The sequence below is a fragment of the Podarcis melisellensis genome (assembly GCF_964234715.1).
Source record: "Podarcis melisellensis genome assembly, chromosome: 1".
NCBI classification, from domain to species: domain Eukaryota; kingdom Metazoa; phylum Chordata; class Lepidosauria; order Squamata; family Lacertidae; genus Podarcis; species Podarcis melisellensis.
The window spans coordinates 16,738,170-16,751,657 of record NC_138528.1 but is presented as its reverse complement, the minus strand read 5'-3'; the positions used below and the strand labels follow the sequence as shown (position 1 = coordinate 16,751,657).

The following is a 13,488-nucleotide window of genomic DNA, read 5'->3' as shown; positions in this document are numbered from 1 at the left end:
AACATGAACCATGCATATTGTGGTGTGGTGGAGAGACCTGAATGCCCAGGCCCTCATTCAGCAGCCTTCCCCAACCCGGTGCCCCCAGATGTTTTGTACGATAATTCCCACCAGTCCCAGCCAGCATGGCCAGTGATCAGGGATGCTGACCTACAACCCCCAATTTCGGAGTATATTTTTTGTTTTGTTTTGGAGGTGGGGTAGAATTACAAGGGTGGACCATGTGCGGAATTGTTTGACAAGGTTAATGGTAAGGTTACCAGATTTTTTTCAATGAATCCGGGGATGCTTTTCAACTTCAATGGATTTTGTATGGGGACTGATTTGTAAATCCGGGGACTGTCCCTGGGAAACGGGGATGCCTGGTAAACTTAATTAATGGAGCAATTCTATACTTTGCAAGGTGCTACTTGCAAGTAAGGATATGTTCACATTAGCAGCTTAAAATGCCATGAGGTTATCTCCCCCATTGTGTTTTAAGTCACATCTCCATGGTCCCACCAGAGAGGGAGTGGAGATGTCTTCACCCAATGCACTTTTTGGTTCTCCTCCTTCAGCCCTGCCAGAACTCCTGTTCATGACGTTGCCATCTGTGCATATGTGCTCATTTTGCGCACGTGCAACAGCTGTCTCTCACCTGGCTTAAGTGCAAAGCGAATGTGGCTTAAGTTTTCGGGTCTTACTGAAGTTGGTTCTCTGTGAGGTGAATGTATCGCTTCTGAAACAATTAAACTTACAGACTCAGGTAGGTAGCCATGTTGGTGTGACGCAGTCGAAATAAAGGGTAGTGCCCTTCAGCTCTCTATATTGGCCAAACAGGCCAAACCCTACGCAAAAGGATAAATGGACATAAATCCGATATCAGGAATCACAAGACAGACAAGCCAGTAGGAGAACACTTCAGTCTCCCAGGACATTCAGGATCTCAACGCAGCTGTCTTATTACAAAAGAATTTCAGAAATAGACTTGAAAGAGAAGTTGCTGAATTACAACTTATTACTAAATAACTTATTACTATGGAGAGACCTGGTCTGAATAGAGACATTGGATTCTTGTCTCATTACATATGCTAAAGCTATTTTTGGTCATCTGCATGCTATCCCTTGCTTTTTCCTGTGGGACTAATTGCAGTTGTTAACAGTCGTCAACAAGTTTACCATATCCATTGAGTCAATCACCCATCTCCTACTACCCTTCTGAGAAAAACCCCACCTCACCCTCCCACTAAAAATAAGGGTCTGGTGACTTCTGTTTCAGTGTATCTGAAGAAGTATGCATGCACACAAAAGCTTATACCCAGAATAAGCTCAGCTGGTCTCTAAGGTGCACTTTTTAAATTTTTTAAATTTAATTTACAATTTAACTGTTTCAGGTGGCGTTAGTGCTGCAGTCGGATATCCATTGGACACAATCAAGGTATTTCAAAGTTTAGTTTTCTTAACTACAATCAAATCTCCCAAGTCCCAAGGTAAAATGGAGAGAACTCTTCTCCACCCCGTTTCAGAGCTGAAAGCAGCTAGGATGAGTATGTGGGGCGGTTCTCACCACTGCCCAACAGTGGTTTCGCTACCCAACAGCTAATAAACTATGGTTTGCCAGGAGGAATTCCAGGACTCCTCCATATTCTGCGTCCCCAGCTTTTCCCAATCCTTTCACTATACTCTCAGGACCAAGCTAGAAATTACATTGTGAGATCTGTAGGTGCCTCCAATCTTGTCCCTCTTTTGTGGAAGAGATTCAAGCACATACTATAAATTCAGTGTTAGAGGTATAGGTTGGTTCCTTGACATTCAGCTTTGTGCAATGGATTAAAGCATTCTGTCACTCTAATGCAATAAATTCACTTTTCATGCTAATTTGATGCCTTACCCACTTGCAAAATTACCAATGAAATGTTTCTTTTCCCCAAGATGAAATGAATGACGGATTGTCCCATTTAACAGGTGAGGATTCAGACTCAGACAAGTTATCGTGGAATATGGCACTGTATCAGAGACACATACAGAACTGAAAAAGTACGTATGGTAAAATTCCTGTTGATGAAGGGTAGATTTGCTTCATCATGTCTGCTTGACTTGGGGCGGATCCACACCATACATTTAAAACATATTTAATGCACATTTAAAGCAAATGACTTCCTCCAAAGAAACCTGGGAGCTGTGGTTTGTTAAGGGTGCTGGGAGTTGTAGGTTGATGTGGCAAACTACAGTTCTTAAGAGAAAAACCCAGTGTCTGTCCAACATTAAGGAATGGCTTTATTACAGTGACTCTGGGACAGAGCTATTGTGGCCTAACACTGCATATTTCACACAGTTGTGTGAATGGCTGAATAATAGTTAATTGCAGACATGGGTTGGGTGGAAAATGAGGGGAGGGATTTTTAACACTTTGCTCTCTACAGCAGTCCTGAAGCAGATTGCTCCCCACACATCTATTCCAGCAAATGAGAGCTTTCCACCTGCCACCAATGCAAATAAGAGACTTTCAGTCCAATTCAGGGATGTAGCATGGGGGGAGGTCAAGAGGTTAAAAATCCGTTTCCCACACCAATGTTTCAATCTGGATTTGGTCCCCAAGCCTGAATTCTAAAAACCCCTTTGTGCAATTGCTAACTGCATCGAGGGTTAGGGTTTGGCCCTAAGGCGAAGGTTGGTTGTGTTTAAGAATACCTGTGAACAAGAACCTGATTTTGGGTGCATTGGGCCTAGTAAGCACCTAGAACAGGGCTGGGAATCCTGGTATCCTCCAGATGTTGCTGCACTACCACTCCCATCATGGCTGGAATTGATGGGATTTGGAGTCCAACAATATCTGAAGGGCCACAGGTTACATATCCCTGACCTAGAGGTTTCATAGAATCATAGAACTGTAGAGTTGGAAGGGACCATGAGGATCTAGTCCAGTGTTTCCCAAACTTGGGACTCCAGCTGATTTTGGACTACAGTTCCCATCATCCCTGATCACTGGTCCTGCTAGCCAGGGATGATGGGAGTTGTAGTCCAAAAACAGCTGGAGACCCAAGTTTGGGAAACTCTGATCTAGTCCAACCCGCTACAATACAGGAATCTTTCACCCAACGTGGGGTTTGAACCCACAACCCACAGATTAAGAGACTAATTCTCTACCGACAGAACTATCACCTTCTCCTTTTCCTCGATTAGTACCAAACCTGAAGACAAACTGTGAGGTGTCCTTTATTCTATTATTATTAATTATTACTAGAAAGCCAAAGAAAAAAACCAGCTGCTGTGACTTTCATATTATGGAGACTTGGGAAGGTTAGGTAAGATTAGCTTGGCTAACACTTTCTTCTCACTTTTCTATGCAAACCAGGTGCTGGGTTTCTACCGAGGGGTGTCGATGACTGTCATAACTGCATCGTTTATTACATCGTTATCTTTTGGCATCTACAAAAACATCCTTTATAACATCTGCAGATTTCGATATGGCTCTGCAGACAGAAAGCCGTCAAAGGCAGACGTGTCTTTTGCGGCAGCTGCTACTGGTGCAATCCGGGTAGGTTACGAGTAAAATAATGTTTTGTTTTGTTTTTAACTGCAAGGAATGAAAGTTTATGCACAAATCCAATCTGGTTGGGAGAAGGCCAAAGCCACACTATAAACGTAAAGCTAGGGCTGCCATACATTATTGAGATTTCAAAGGCAGAATTGATGTCCGGCGGGAACGTCAAAGGCAGTGCTTTGTCCTAGATCAGGGGCCAGCAAACTTTTTCAGCAGGGGGCTGGTCCACTGTACCTCAGACCTTGTGGGGGGCAGACTATATTTGGGGGGGAAGATATAGTCCCAGAAATAACCCAGAGATGCATTTTAAATAAAAGCACACATTCCACTCATGTAAAAAACACCAGGCAGGCCCCACAAATAATCCAGAGATGCATTTCAAATAAAAGGACACATTCCACTCATGTAAAAAACACCAGGCAGGCCCCACAAATAACCCAGAGGTGCATTTTAAATAAAAGGGCACATTCTATTCATGTAAAAACATGCTGATACCCAGACCATCCGCGGGCTGGATTTAAAAGGCGATTGGGCTGGATCCGACCCCCGGGCCTTAGTTTGCCTACCCACGTCCTAGATCAAGTCAATCAATTAATTTTGGCGTTTTTCTTCGGGGATTTATTGAATGGGATGAGGGATTTATTGAAATACAGACAGGTAGACTTTAATTAGAAATAATGAACTGTTGTGAAGTTGGTGGAAGTCCACAATAAGTGTGTTTCTTTTTTTGAAATGTCTGAGTTTATTGAAGAATGAACTAATGTTGTTTTATGTATGCGCCCTTTTTTCTTTTTCTTTTCTTTTTAAGATTTAAATGTACTTACAAAAGGCATATATTTATATCCCTTACTTCTTTCTTCCTTTCTGGAGTTTCTGCTTTTATTCTTTTCTTTTTTGCTCTCTCTACATAAGCTTTTGTATTTTCTTTTTTTTTTTAAAAAAAGTTTGTGCATTTTGATTTATGTATATGTGCAATATAATCAATTTAAGAAAAAGGCAAGTCAATCAATTAATTTTGGCGTTTTTGGCCTTCGGGGTGTCCTGGTAAAGCACTCTTATTCCACTTTAACTACACTACAAACTACAGTTCCCAGGATTGTTTGGGAGGAAATCATAAAGGTTAAAGTGGAATAAGGTTGGCACCTATCTGTCCTGGGAGACAATGGAGGAGTGCGCCTTTGGGGATGAAGTCAAACCATTGGTGTGGCTGTAGAGACAGATATGGGAGAGGCATGTTTTGCTGTAGATTCTGCTATGTAGAAGTAGCTAAAGTGGTGCCTTCTGGTTATCGAGCACCAACCAGTATGGCCAGTGCTCACAGATGAGGGGAATGCTAGTCCAACAACATTTGAAGAGCACTAGTGTTCCGACGTGGTTGCTCGAGAGCGAACAGTCAAGACCCCCACTGGTCTTTTCAAGGCTTTATTATTGGCACAAAAACATTCACAGTGCAGAAGTACTCACTTCTGCTCAGTCACTAGCAGAATCTGCGCAGAGAGGGCATGGGCAAAGGGGGACCTGCCTCCCCCACCGCTTTGCTCAGGCTCTCCCTTGCATTCTCCGAGCCCTGCATCCCTTCGCCACTGGAGGCGTGGCTTCCTTCCTCCCCGGAAGAAGAGGTAACTGCCCTTCCACCTCTCACCTCTGAGCTGATGGCAGTCCCCTGACAACTAGATTTGGCTTCTTCTGGTACAGACCAGTAATGGTGTTCATGTAACGTGTTATACTTAAAGCACTGAAGTTTCTTGATTATCGAAAGTGATCCCTGTGGAAAACATCCGTGTTATATCATCTGTCCCTCCTCATTTTGTTGTTGTTATGTACTTTTGTGTTTTCATTGTGTATTTTAATGTTGCAAACCGTCCTGTGATCTTCGAAGGGTGGCATATAAATTTTATAAATAATAACAACAAGAAGGGCAACAAGATTGTATTACTCGTGTAATTAGTTTCCAGAAGACTATGCATGTTAGGCTCTTGCAGTGAAACCTCTGATCTATATACACTAAGGCAGGCACGTCCAAAGTCCGTTTCAGGGTCTAATATGGCCTGGCGGTTGATTTAATCCAGCCCCCCTGGCAGTATATGTCCTGAGGTAAAATCCCCCAAAAAGTTCAGCATTGTAAAAAAAAGCTCAACAACTTCAATCCTAAAAAAATCTCAACAGCTTGTTCACAGCCCTCACACATGTTCACTTCATCAAATCTGGCCCTCTTTGAAAAAAGTTTGGGCACCCCATAATACATGAGTTTGGACCCTAGGCTCTGTATCTTCATGGTCTGGTCTGGGGATGTGTGGGTGATGAGCTTCTACAGGAAACATCTCTTTCTAGACCACTAATTCCTAATTACACCCTTCAGGTTGTGCTAATGTCACCTGCAGAGTTGGCCAAAGTGAGACTACAGATCCAGAAAGATCCCTTGGCTATTCCACCCCACGTCCTGATCTCCAAGCCTAAGTACCAAGGAGCTGTGCACTGCCTGCGGACTGTCGTGAAGGAGGAAGGTTTCAGGGGTCTATACAAGGGGTCTTTGGCTCTGATGTGGAGAGACTGCTGCTCATCTGTCGTCTATTTCCTCACCTACAATGTCCTGTGCGACTGGCTTACTCCAGCGGGCAAAGACAGAGCAGGTGTGTGCATTAAATGAGAAGCGCTTGTTTCAGGAGTTTTGAAAAACCTCTCTTCATCGCATCTTCCTTGGAGTCACCACAATTCTGCAACTTTCATATAGAGGGTTTGTCCCCGGCGCTGAGTTATCATGGCTAGCGGCCATTGATGGCTGCCTGCTCCGTGAATTTGCCCAATGCTCTTTTAAATATTTTGTGGGAGAAAGCTCTTTATTTTGTCTGCCCTGAATCTCCCAGCCTATAGCTTCTTTGGATGTCCCCAAGTTCTAGTGTCAAGTCCTCTCTCTACCGTTCTGTAACCCCTTGGGGTTTGCATGCCTACAGCAAACAGGGGAAGCTGGATGTTGACACCTCCCTCTTGCACTTAGGTGCTGCTGCTGCTGTTTTGGCTACGTAAACAGCGGCACTCAAACCGGAAAATAGATGGGAATGATTAGAACAGAGTATTATCATTGGCACAATTTGCTCCAGTTGTGTAATATGCTCGGAGCGCCTGTTATGAAATTCTATTTGAGCTTCTCTTGTGTAACTGGTTAACTCAGAGGCCGCGTCCTCTGATGTCATCCAAGAACTCTTCCTCTCCAACTTCCCCCTCGAATGCTTATTAACTGCAGTCATGCCGGCTAACTGCACCTTTTAAATGCATCGCTAAAGCCTATACAGCTCGGGTGTAGGGGCACCTTCTAAATGATGAAATGGATTTTATTTTTAGCTCTTCACTAATCCCAGAAGCATGATAGCCTGTCTCATGCAACGTGTTGGGAAGGAGGAAGGGAGAGGAGAGGCCAGCGACCCTGGAAGCATTTTCACAGGTGCCTGGGGGCCAGAGCATGACAAATGTCTCAAGTATTTCAGGCACATTTTTACATCTTATTAAATGGGGAAATAATAAAGCTATAAGCGATCTCCGTCAATATTGCTGCAATGAGTTGAATCACAATCAGTCAGGTGGACCTGACTTTAGGAAAAAGAAACTGAAGAATTAGCAATTGTGCGAAGCAAAAATACAGAACATGTTCAGAACATCAGTCAGCGTCCCTCCCCACACAAATAATCCCTGTGGGGTGGGGGGTGGAGTTCCATTCTCTTTGTGTTCCTCCCACAATTTATACAGTCTATCTAGGAGGTTAGCCTGAGGAAATAGGATAGCCTGTTCATGCAAATGGGTTTTTATTTTATAATATAAAGGTAGAATATTTGTGCTGACACATGGAACAGGAAGAATGCATAGCTACAAACAGAGGGAGGAATTCAAGGTTGCACTGCTACAAATGATCAGTTTCTGTTTGCCTGGTGGAACAATCTCTCCTCTCCCTGTGTACTAGTCCAGGGGATCTCCAGAACAAGTGGTTTTTTTTGCGGGGGAGGCAGGGTGTGAGGAAGGAGTGGCAAGCCCCATTGTGCAAGGGAAAGTCATTGCGGATTCATTGTGTCCCACCCAAATTTCCTGCCTCATTGGGAAGCAGTGGCAGCTGATGCTTCTAGGAACAATGGTTCTGGTTCTCACTGTAACAACGTCATGCTAAGTGACACACTTTAAACCAGGGCTTTTCTTCTAGAAAGAAAAGGTGCCAGTTCTGTGTACCCTTGAGTACCCCCAGAAAAAAGCACCGGTAATAACAAACAAAATAATAACCCCACCGCCCCAGTTTAAAAGGCCATAGATTGCTTTAGGTAAAGGGACCCCTGACCATTAGGTCCGGTCGTGACTGACTCTGGGGTTGCAGCGCTCATCTCGCTTTATTGGCCAAGGGAGCCAGCGTACAACTTCCGGGTCATGTGGCCAGCATGACTAAGCCGCTTCTGGCGAACCAGAGCAGCGCACGGAAACACTGTTTACCTTCCCGCTGGAGCGGTACCTATTTATCTACTTGCACTTTGATGTGCTTTTGAACTGCTAGGTTGGCAAGAGCAGGGACTGAGCAATGGGAGCTCACCCCGTCAGGGGGATTCGAACCGCCGACCTTCAGATCGGCAAGCCCTAGTCTCTGTGGTTTAACCCACAGTGCCACACACGTCCCACTCACGTTAATCAATGGGACTTGATTTTGAGTCTGGCTCTCACATGGAGATTCCCGTAATGTTGTGTATGGATTGCACAACCGGCTGATTTAATCACGTAACCTGGTTTAACCAAGCCGTAGAGACCAAGGCTGTGTACACACCATACATTTAAAGCAATGCAGTTTGTAAAGGGTGGTGGGAATGGTAGCTCTGTGAGGGGTAAACTACAGTTTCCAGGAAGCTCTGGGAGAAGCCATGTGCTTTAAATATATGGAGTGTAGTCAGCCTTCGATGTGGGAAAGCTGAAGGGATGTAAACGTATTTGGAACCTTTCAGCAGCCAGCTCGATGACCCCTCAATCAAATTTAATTAGGATTTGTAGAGAAAGGGAATCCACTTGTCCCGGATGCCGGAGAAGGGGGAAGCTTCAGAAAGCAGAGCCTCTTAAGAAAGGCCTGCCTGATGTTTCACAGAAGGTATGTCAAGAATCTTGTGCATGGACTACAGAGTGCAGGTCAAAGAGGCAGCAAGACATTTAATTCCAACAGGGGATATCTGCTCTCGAAGCTCATTAGTTCTGTGTGCTTAATCCCAATATGAGATACTTGCAAAGTATCTTCTTACAGTCTTCCTTCCATAGTTCAGAGCTGATTGGAAGCAACTGCCCTGCATAAATTAGGCCTCTCTCATGGCCATCAACCTCTCTGCCTATTACTCCACAGTAGTGCCTTATCATCTTATCTGCTGCTTGTGGGAACTAGCCTTAGGTAGGACTTGAGTTAGGATAAGGAACTTGGCCAGGGGCAGCAGAAAGTGGATTAGCCACTATTTAGCATCTGGTTCAAGCTGGTAGACCTTGAGATTCTGGGGGGTGAAAAGAGTAGACCTCACAAGACTTAAGTCTGCCCATTGCTGATCTGGAAGATAATAATACTACCACTACTTAAGAGGGCATAGCTAGCTAAGTTATACTCAAGAGTAGACCCATTGAAATTAGCATGTCTATTAGCAGCTGCAGTCCCAAGGGCAAGCTAGGGAGTTTCTCCCACCCACAATTAGTTTTAATGTATCTACTGTATGTGGGTTTTTTGTTTGTAAGTTACTTTGGGTTGCCACAGGCAAGATAAAGCGGCTAAGAAATTTAATAAGTGATAATAATAAATAAAAACTATTTCAAATGTCCAAAAAATAATAATCAAAATCAACAAAACGCATGTCAACATTCTGCATTCTAATTAAAGAGCAATGCCCGTTTCTCCTCTGCAAACCTATCTCGCTGTCAGTTTAACGCTGCTTATAATTACGTTTTGCAGACCTATGGGCTGTGCTGCTTTCTGGAGGCTGTGCTGGAGTCCTGGCCTGGGGCACGGCCACCCCGATGGATGTCATCAAATCCCGGATGCAGGTGGATGGCGAGGGCCTGCGCAGATACTCTGGATTAGTACACTGCGTGAGGGACAGCGTAAGAGAAGAGGGGGTGAGAGTCCTCTTCAAAGGCCTCGGACTAAACTCCATCCGCGCTTTCCCTGCAAATATGATGGTGTTCTTTACTTACGAAGGTGTGCTCAGGCTAGGCGAACGCTGGATGAAATAAAGGGGGCATTGCAGCCTTCGCTAGCTGGCATCCTTGAGAGCTGGGCCGGGGAGCCTTTGCCATCAAAGGGCCACGTACAAACAGGGGTGGGACAACAAATGCTAAATTCATCTTTGTACAGTAGGGTAGTTTCTGCACACAGTTGTGCACCCCTCTCTATCCTCCATCTGGGCATTCAAGGGGCATTATTATAATTGAAGGACACATTCCAGCCAGGCAAAAACACTCAAGGACCAGTGAGGGGTGTGGCCTAGGGAAAGGGGGTGTGACCAGAGAGGGGCGTGGTCTAGAAAGAGTCCCAAGGGCCAAACAGAGAGGTCTGGAGGGCCAAAGTTGCACCCTGTGTTGGAGGCTCCCCCATCCCTGCATCTGGAGGATACCAGGCTGCCGAAGGCTGCTTCACTGCAATATCATCTCTCCAAAGCAGTCTTTTCCTTTCGGAATACTCAACCGAATTTCATTCCAGAAAGCCGTCTGTGCACTGAGAAATTATTGTTATTTATTCGATTTGCATTGCACTTGCTACATAGAGAGTCCCTAAGCAACTGACATACAGTATGACATATTCTCTGAAAAAAAGAACATCATATTGCAATAAAAATCATACAAAGACCCATGGAACAGACCCAGCAAAACAGCAGCAGCAAAAAAAAAAAAGTCAGAAGCAAGACGTATCATCGAGCAACATGACAATCCTTCAGATTGCCTGGGAGAGGAGAGATTTTACTTTTCATCTGGTGTGGAAAGGATGCTGGCACCAGGCTTGGGAAGGCATTCCACAGATAGGAAGCCACAACTGAAAAGGCCCTGCCCTTGTTGTCACTTGCTGAACGTTATTTGGAGGGGCACCTGAGGACCCAGGTAAGCCGCCCTGTGGTACCTTGATGAAGGGCGGTGTATAAATTTAATAATAACTTAATATTCATTGCACACATACGCTGCTCTGCTCACCTTTGCTTCTGACCCAACCCATCACTGGCCACTGGCCTTTACGAGGTTGCTCAGAAAGGAATGTGGTCCTCGCGCTGAAAAAAGGTTCTCCATCCCTGATTTAATTCTGGGTTCATCTGTTTTCCATATCCAGACATGGACGCCTCACTTTAGAAACAGATGCACATGACTATCGCTGCCTGAAGTTGCTTAAAGCTGAAAATTTGCAAGTGTAAAGACAGAAGGAAAAATGAACACAAACAGAGATCTGGATTTGCCAGTGATGGGCAATGGAAGAGTTTGATGTTCTAAACATTTCATTGACCCCAAATTACTCGTTACTGAACAAACAATAGAGCTGTTCACCAGAGATGCACGAAAAGCTCAAGGCCACCGGCAGAAACAAGACACCACATGTAACATTCCATGTCCAAGAATTGCTTTGCTGGAAAACTGCAGCTTGCAGTGGGGAGGCACATGTTGCATAAAAGGCTATTAATGGCCTTCCATTTACAACATGCTTTGCTTGACAAGGAAAAGTCAGCACTTTTAATTCTGCTCTCCCATTTATGCCATTGCAATCTCATTCATTCCCAGACAAGTGCTTTTTTACAAGCTCTGCAAGGGGAACTGGCTTGTGTGAGCACTAAGGGAATTTGGAATGCTGGATTAGAGCATCATGGCATGCTCAGGCAATTGGAACTACCCTTAGGCAAACCTTTGCAAAAACCGTGCTAGGTGGTTCACATTAAATTATGTGAAACTGTCGCTCTCTACCCTGCTCTCTCCAATTTTCATTAGGGAAGCTGTATTTGTCTGCTGCAGGCGTGAGCTTTCGTGGACTAGAGTCCTGTATCATCAGATACAGGAAGTGTTATCTTAAGTTGGCAGGTAGATATACCTGGTTTTGTGTGTGTGTGTGTGTGTGTGTGTGAGAGAGAGAGAGAGAGAGAGAGAGAGAGATTGTAAACAGTGAATTTAGAGTGTAATTTTATTTTGTTAAAGCTCAAATATATTAAAATCTTACAATGACAATTCTTAAAGGAGTGCTGAGAACAACACTGGGAAACTAACCCACATTTTAGGGTAAAAACCCATTATTTTCTTTCAGTACACAGGTGATAGAACTGAATTTCTTGATTCAGCCATGTGATCTGGTTTCACTGCTCATTTCCTGTTGAGATTCCTTTCCTGTGCAGCAGTGGCTTTCAGGCTGTACACTGGGAATTCCTGGAGCTACTCAGAAGGTCATGAAAAGTTTTTTGATGAATAACAGCAAATAGCTTTCCTGAAAAAGACAGCAGGGGCACCGCTACCGAGCTTCCCTGATATGCACTGCTCCAGCTTTGGGGCCCCAGACCTTGCTGGGCTCAGACCCCATATACCCCCAGCTAGCCTGGCCAATGACCTGGGGACCTAAGGTTGTTTGAGGTCATGCTCTCAGTTCACAATGGCCAAAGATGTAGCCCAATTGTGCCCCCCGTGTGAACTGAGGGCGCACCCTTGAACGGGTAGCTCATTGGAAAGTGTTTCCAGCAGTTTAATGAACCGCTGTACTATACAATTAGAAAGTGTACAGTCCTTAACAAGAACATGCAAGTCCATCTGGCCCATGAGTTTGCGGTGACCTGGGACTATTGCAAGAGCTAGCAAATATTGCTGCATATAGCGTCTGCTCCACAAACAGCTCTCTACAAGTTTTGTTGTTCTGTATGGGACAATGACAATAAAGATTATCGTATCGTATTATCGTATTATAAGTGTCCCCTAAGCAAATTTAAAGTGATTTCCACTAGCCTATATTTATGTGCAACATCTGATAATAGTTGCATCTTCTGAGTGTTCACACACAAAAATGCACAAGGCTACACACCAGGTAATAACGGCAAAAACAGCCTTTGTTCTGCAAGATCTCCCTGTTTTTATTGCGTATGGTTTCAGTTTGTACAGTTGCTATGCATGATTAATAAACAATTCCCTTTACACCAGCATTCGTAAGCTGCTGTGCAAGATGTCTGAGCAGGGCTGGATTTACCGTCGCCCTTCTTAGCGCTTTTCAAAAACAAACTTTGATTAGCTGCACCATTGTTAACAAAAACGAAACAAAAGACAAAAGCTCATGAACCAGACACACCAACATGATCTGCTACAAGAACGCATGGCAGGTCACAATGCTCCAGTTGCAATTTCTCCTCCACACTCACCTCTTGTGGCACCTCAGCCTTCAACTAGTTTGATTGTATCTAGCAAAGACATACTAGGTTGGCGCAGTGTGCTTTCAGTGCATGGTATACAGGTCCGATGCATATAACCCACACAGCAGATCTCTACTGATGCAGAGTTTCATTGAACTGTGGATTCATGCCGTATTTAATGCTCACTACTTAAAAAAGACAAAAATGGAAACAAGAAGCTTTGTTTCTGCTTGCATCACAAACCTGAGAACCTGTTGTGTAGGAAATACTCAATGAGGGTTATAGTTTGTGGACTAATTCATGCTGAAAGATTATATGAACAACAGAGAGACACACACAAAGAGAGAGACAGAGATAACCAGCTCTTAATCTCAACAATATAAACACAGAAACAAAGATGTCCTTTGTCTTGCAGCCACATTGCTGATGTCACAGCATCGCTTGGCGATTTTTAACTTCCCAGTTATCAGAAAGGTTTGGTTTTTTTGCCCGTTGTATACACTGTCTCTACTGTGATAATCTCTTAGCAGTCCATGCTGCCCCTGAGAAATAATAGCTATTATTATTATTAGTTTCCCTTGCTTTGCAGGGCAAAAACGAGCAACAATTTGCTTG

General features: G+C 44.2%; 1 protein-coding gene across 3 annotated transcripts in view; it reads left to right on the top strand.

The window, feature by feature from the left end:
• The window catches only part of SLC25A47 (solute carrier family 25 member 47), a 39,580-nt gene extending 26,914 nt beyond the window's left edge, over positions 1-12,666 (top strand). For all 3 annotated transcript variants that reach the window (XM_081914980.1, XM_081914979.1, XM_081914978.1), the window contains 5 exons: positions 1,374-1,417; positions 1,945-2,016; positions 3,335-3,517; positions 5,883-6,153; positions 9,468-12,666. In XM_081914980.1, the coding sequence (XP_081771106.1) occupies positions 1,374-1,417; positions 1,945-2,016; positions 3,335-3,517; positions 5,883-6,153; positions 9,468-9,748 (851 nt within the window). In that variant the 3' untranslated portion in view covers positions 9,749-12,666. The remainder of the gene's footprint in view (positions 1-1,373; positions 1,418-1,944; positions 2,017-3,334; positions 3,518-5,882; positions 6,154-9,467) is intronic.
• The last annotated feature ends 822 nt before the right edge of the window (positions 12,667-13,488 follow it).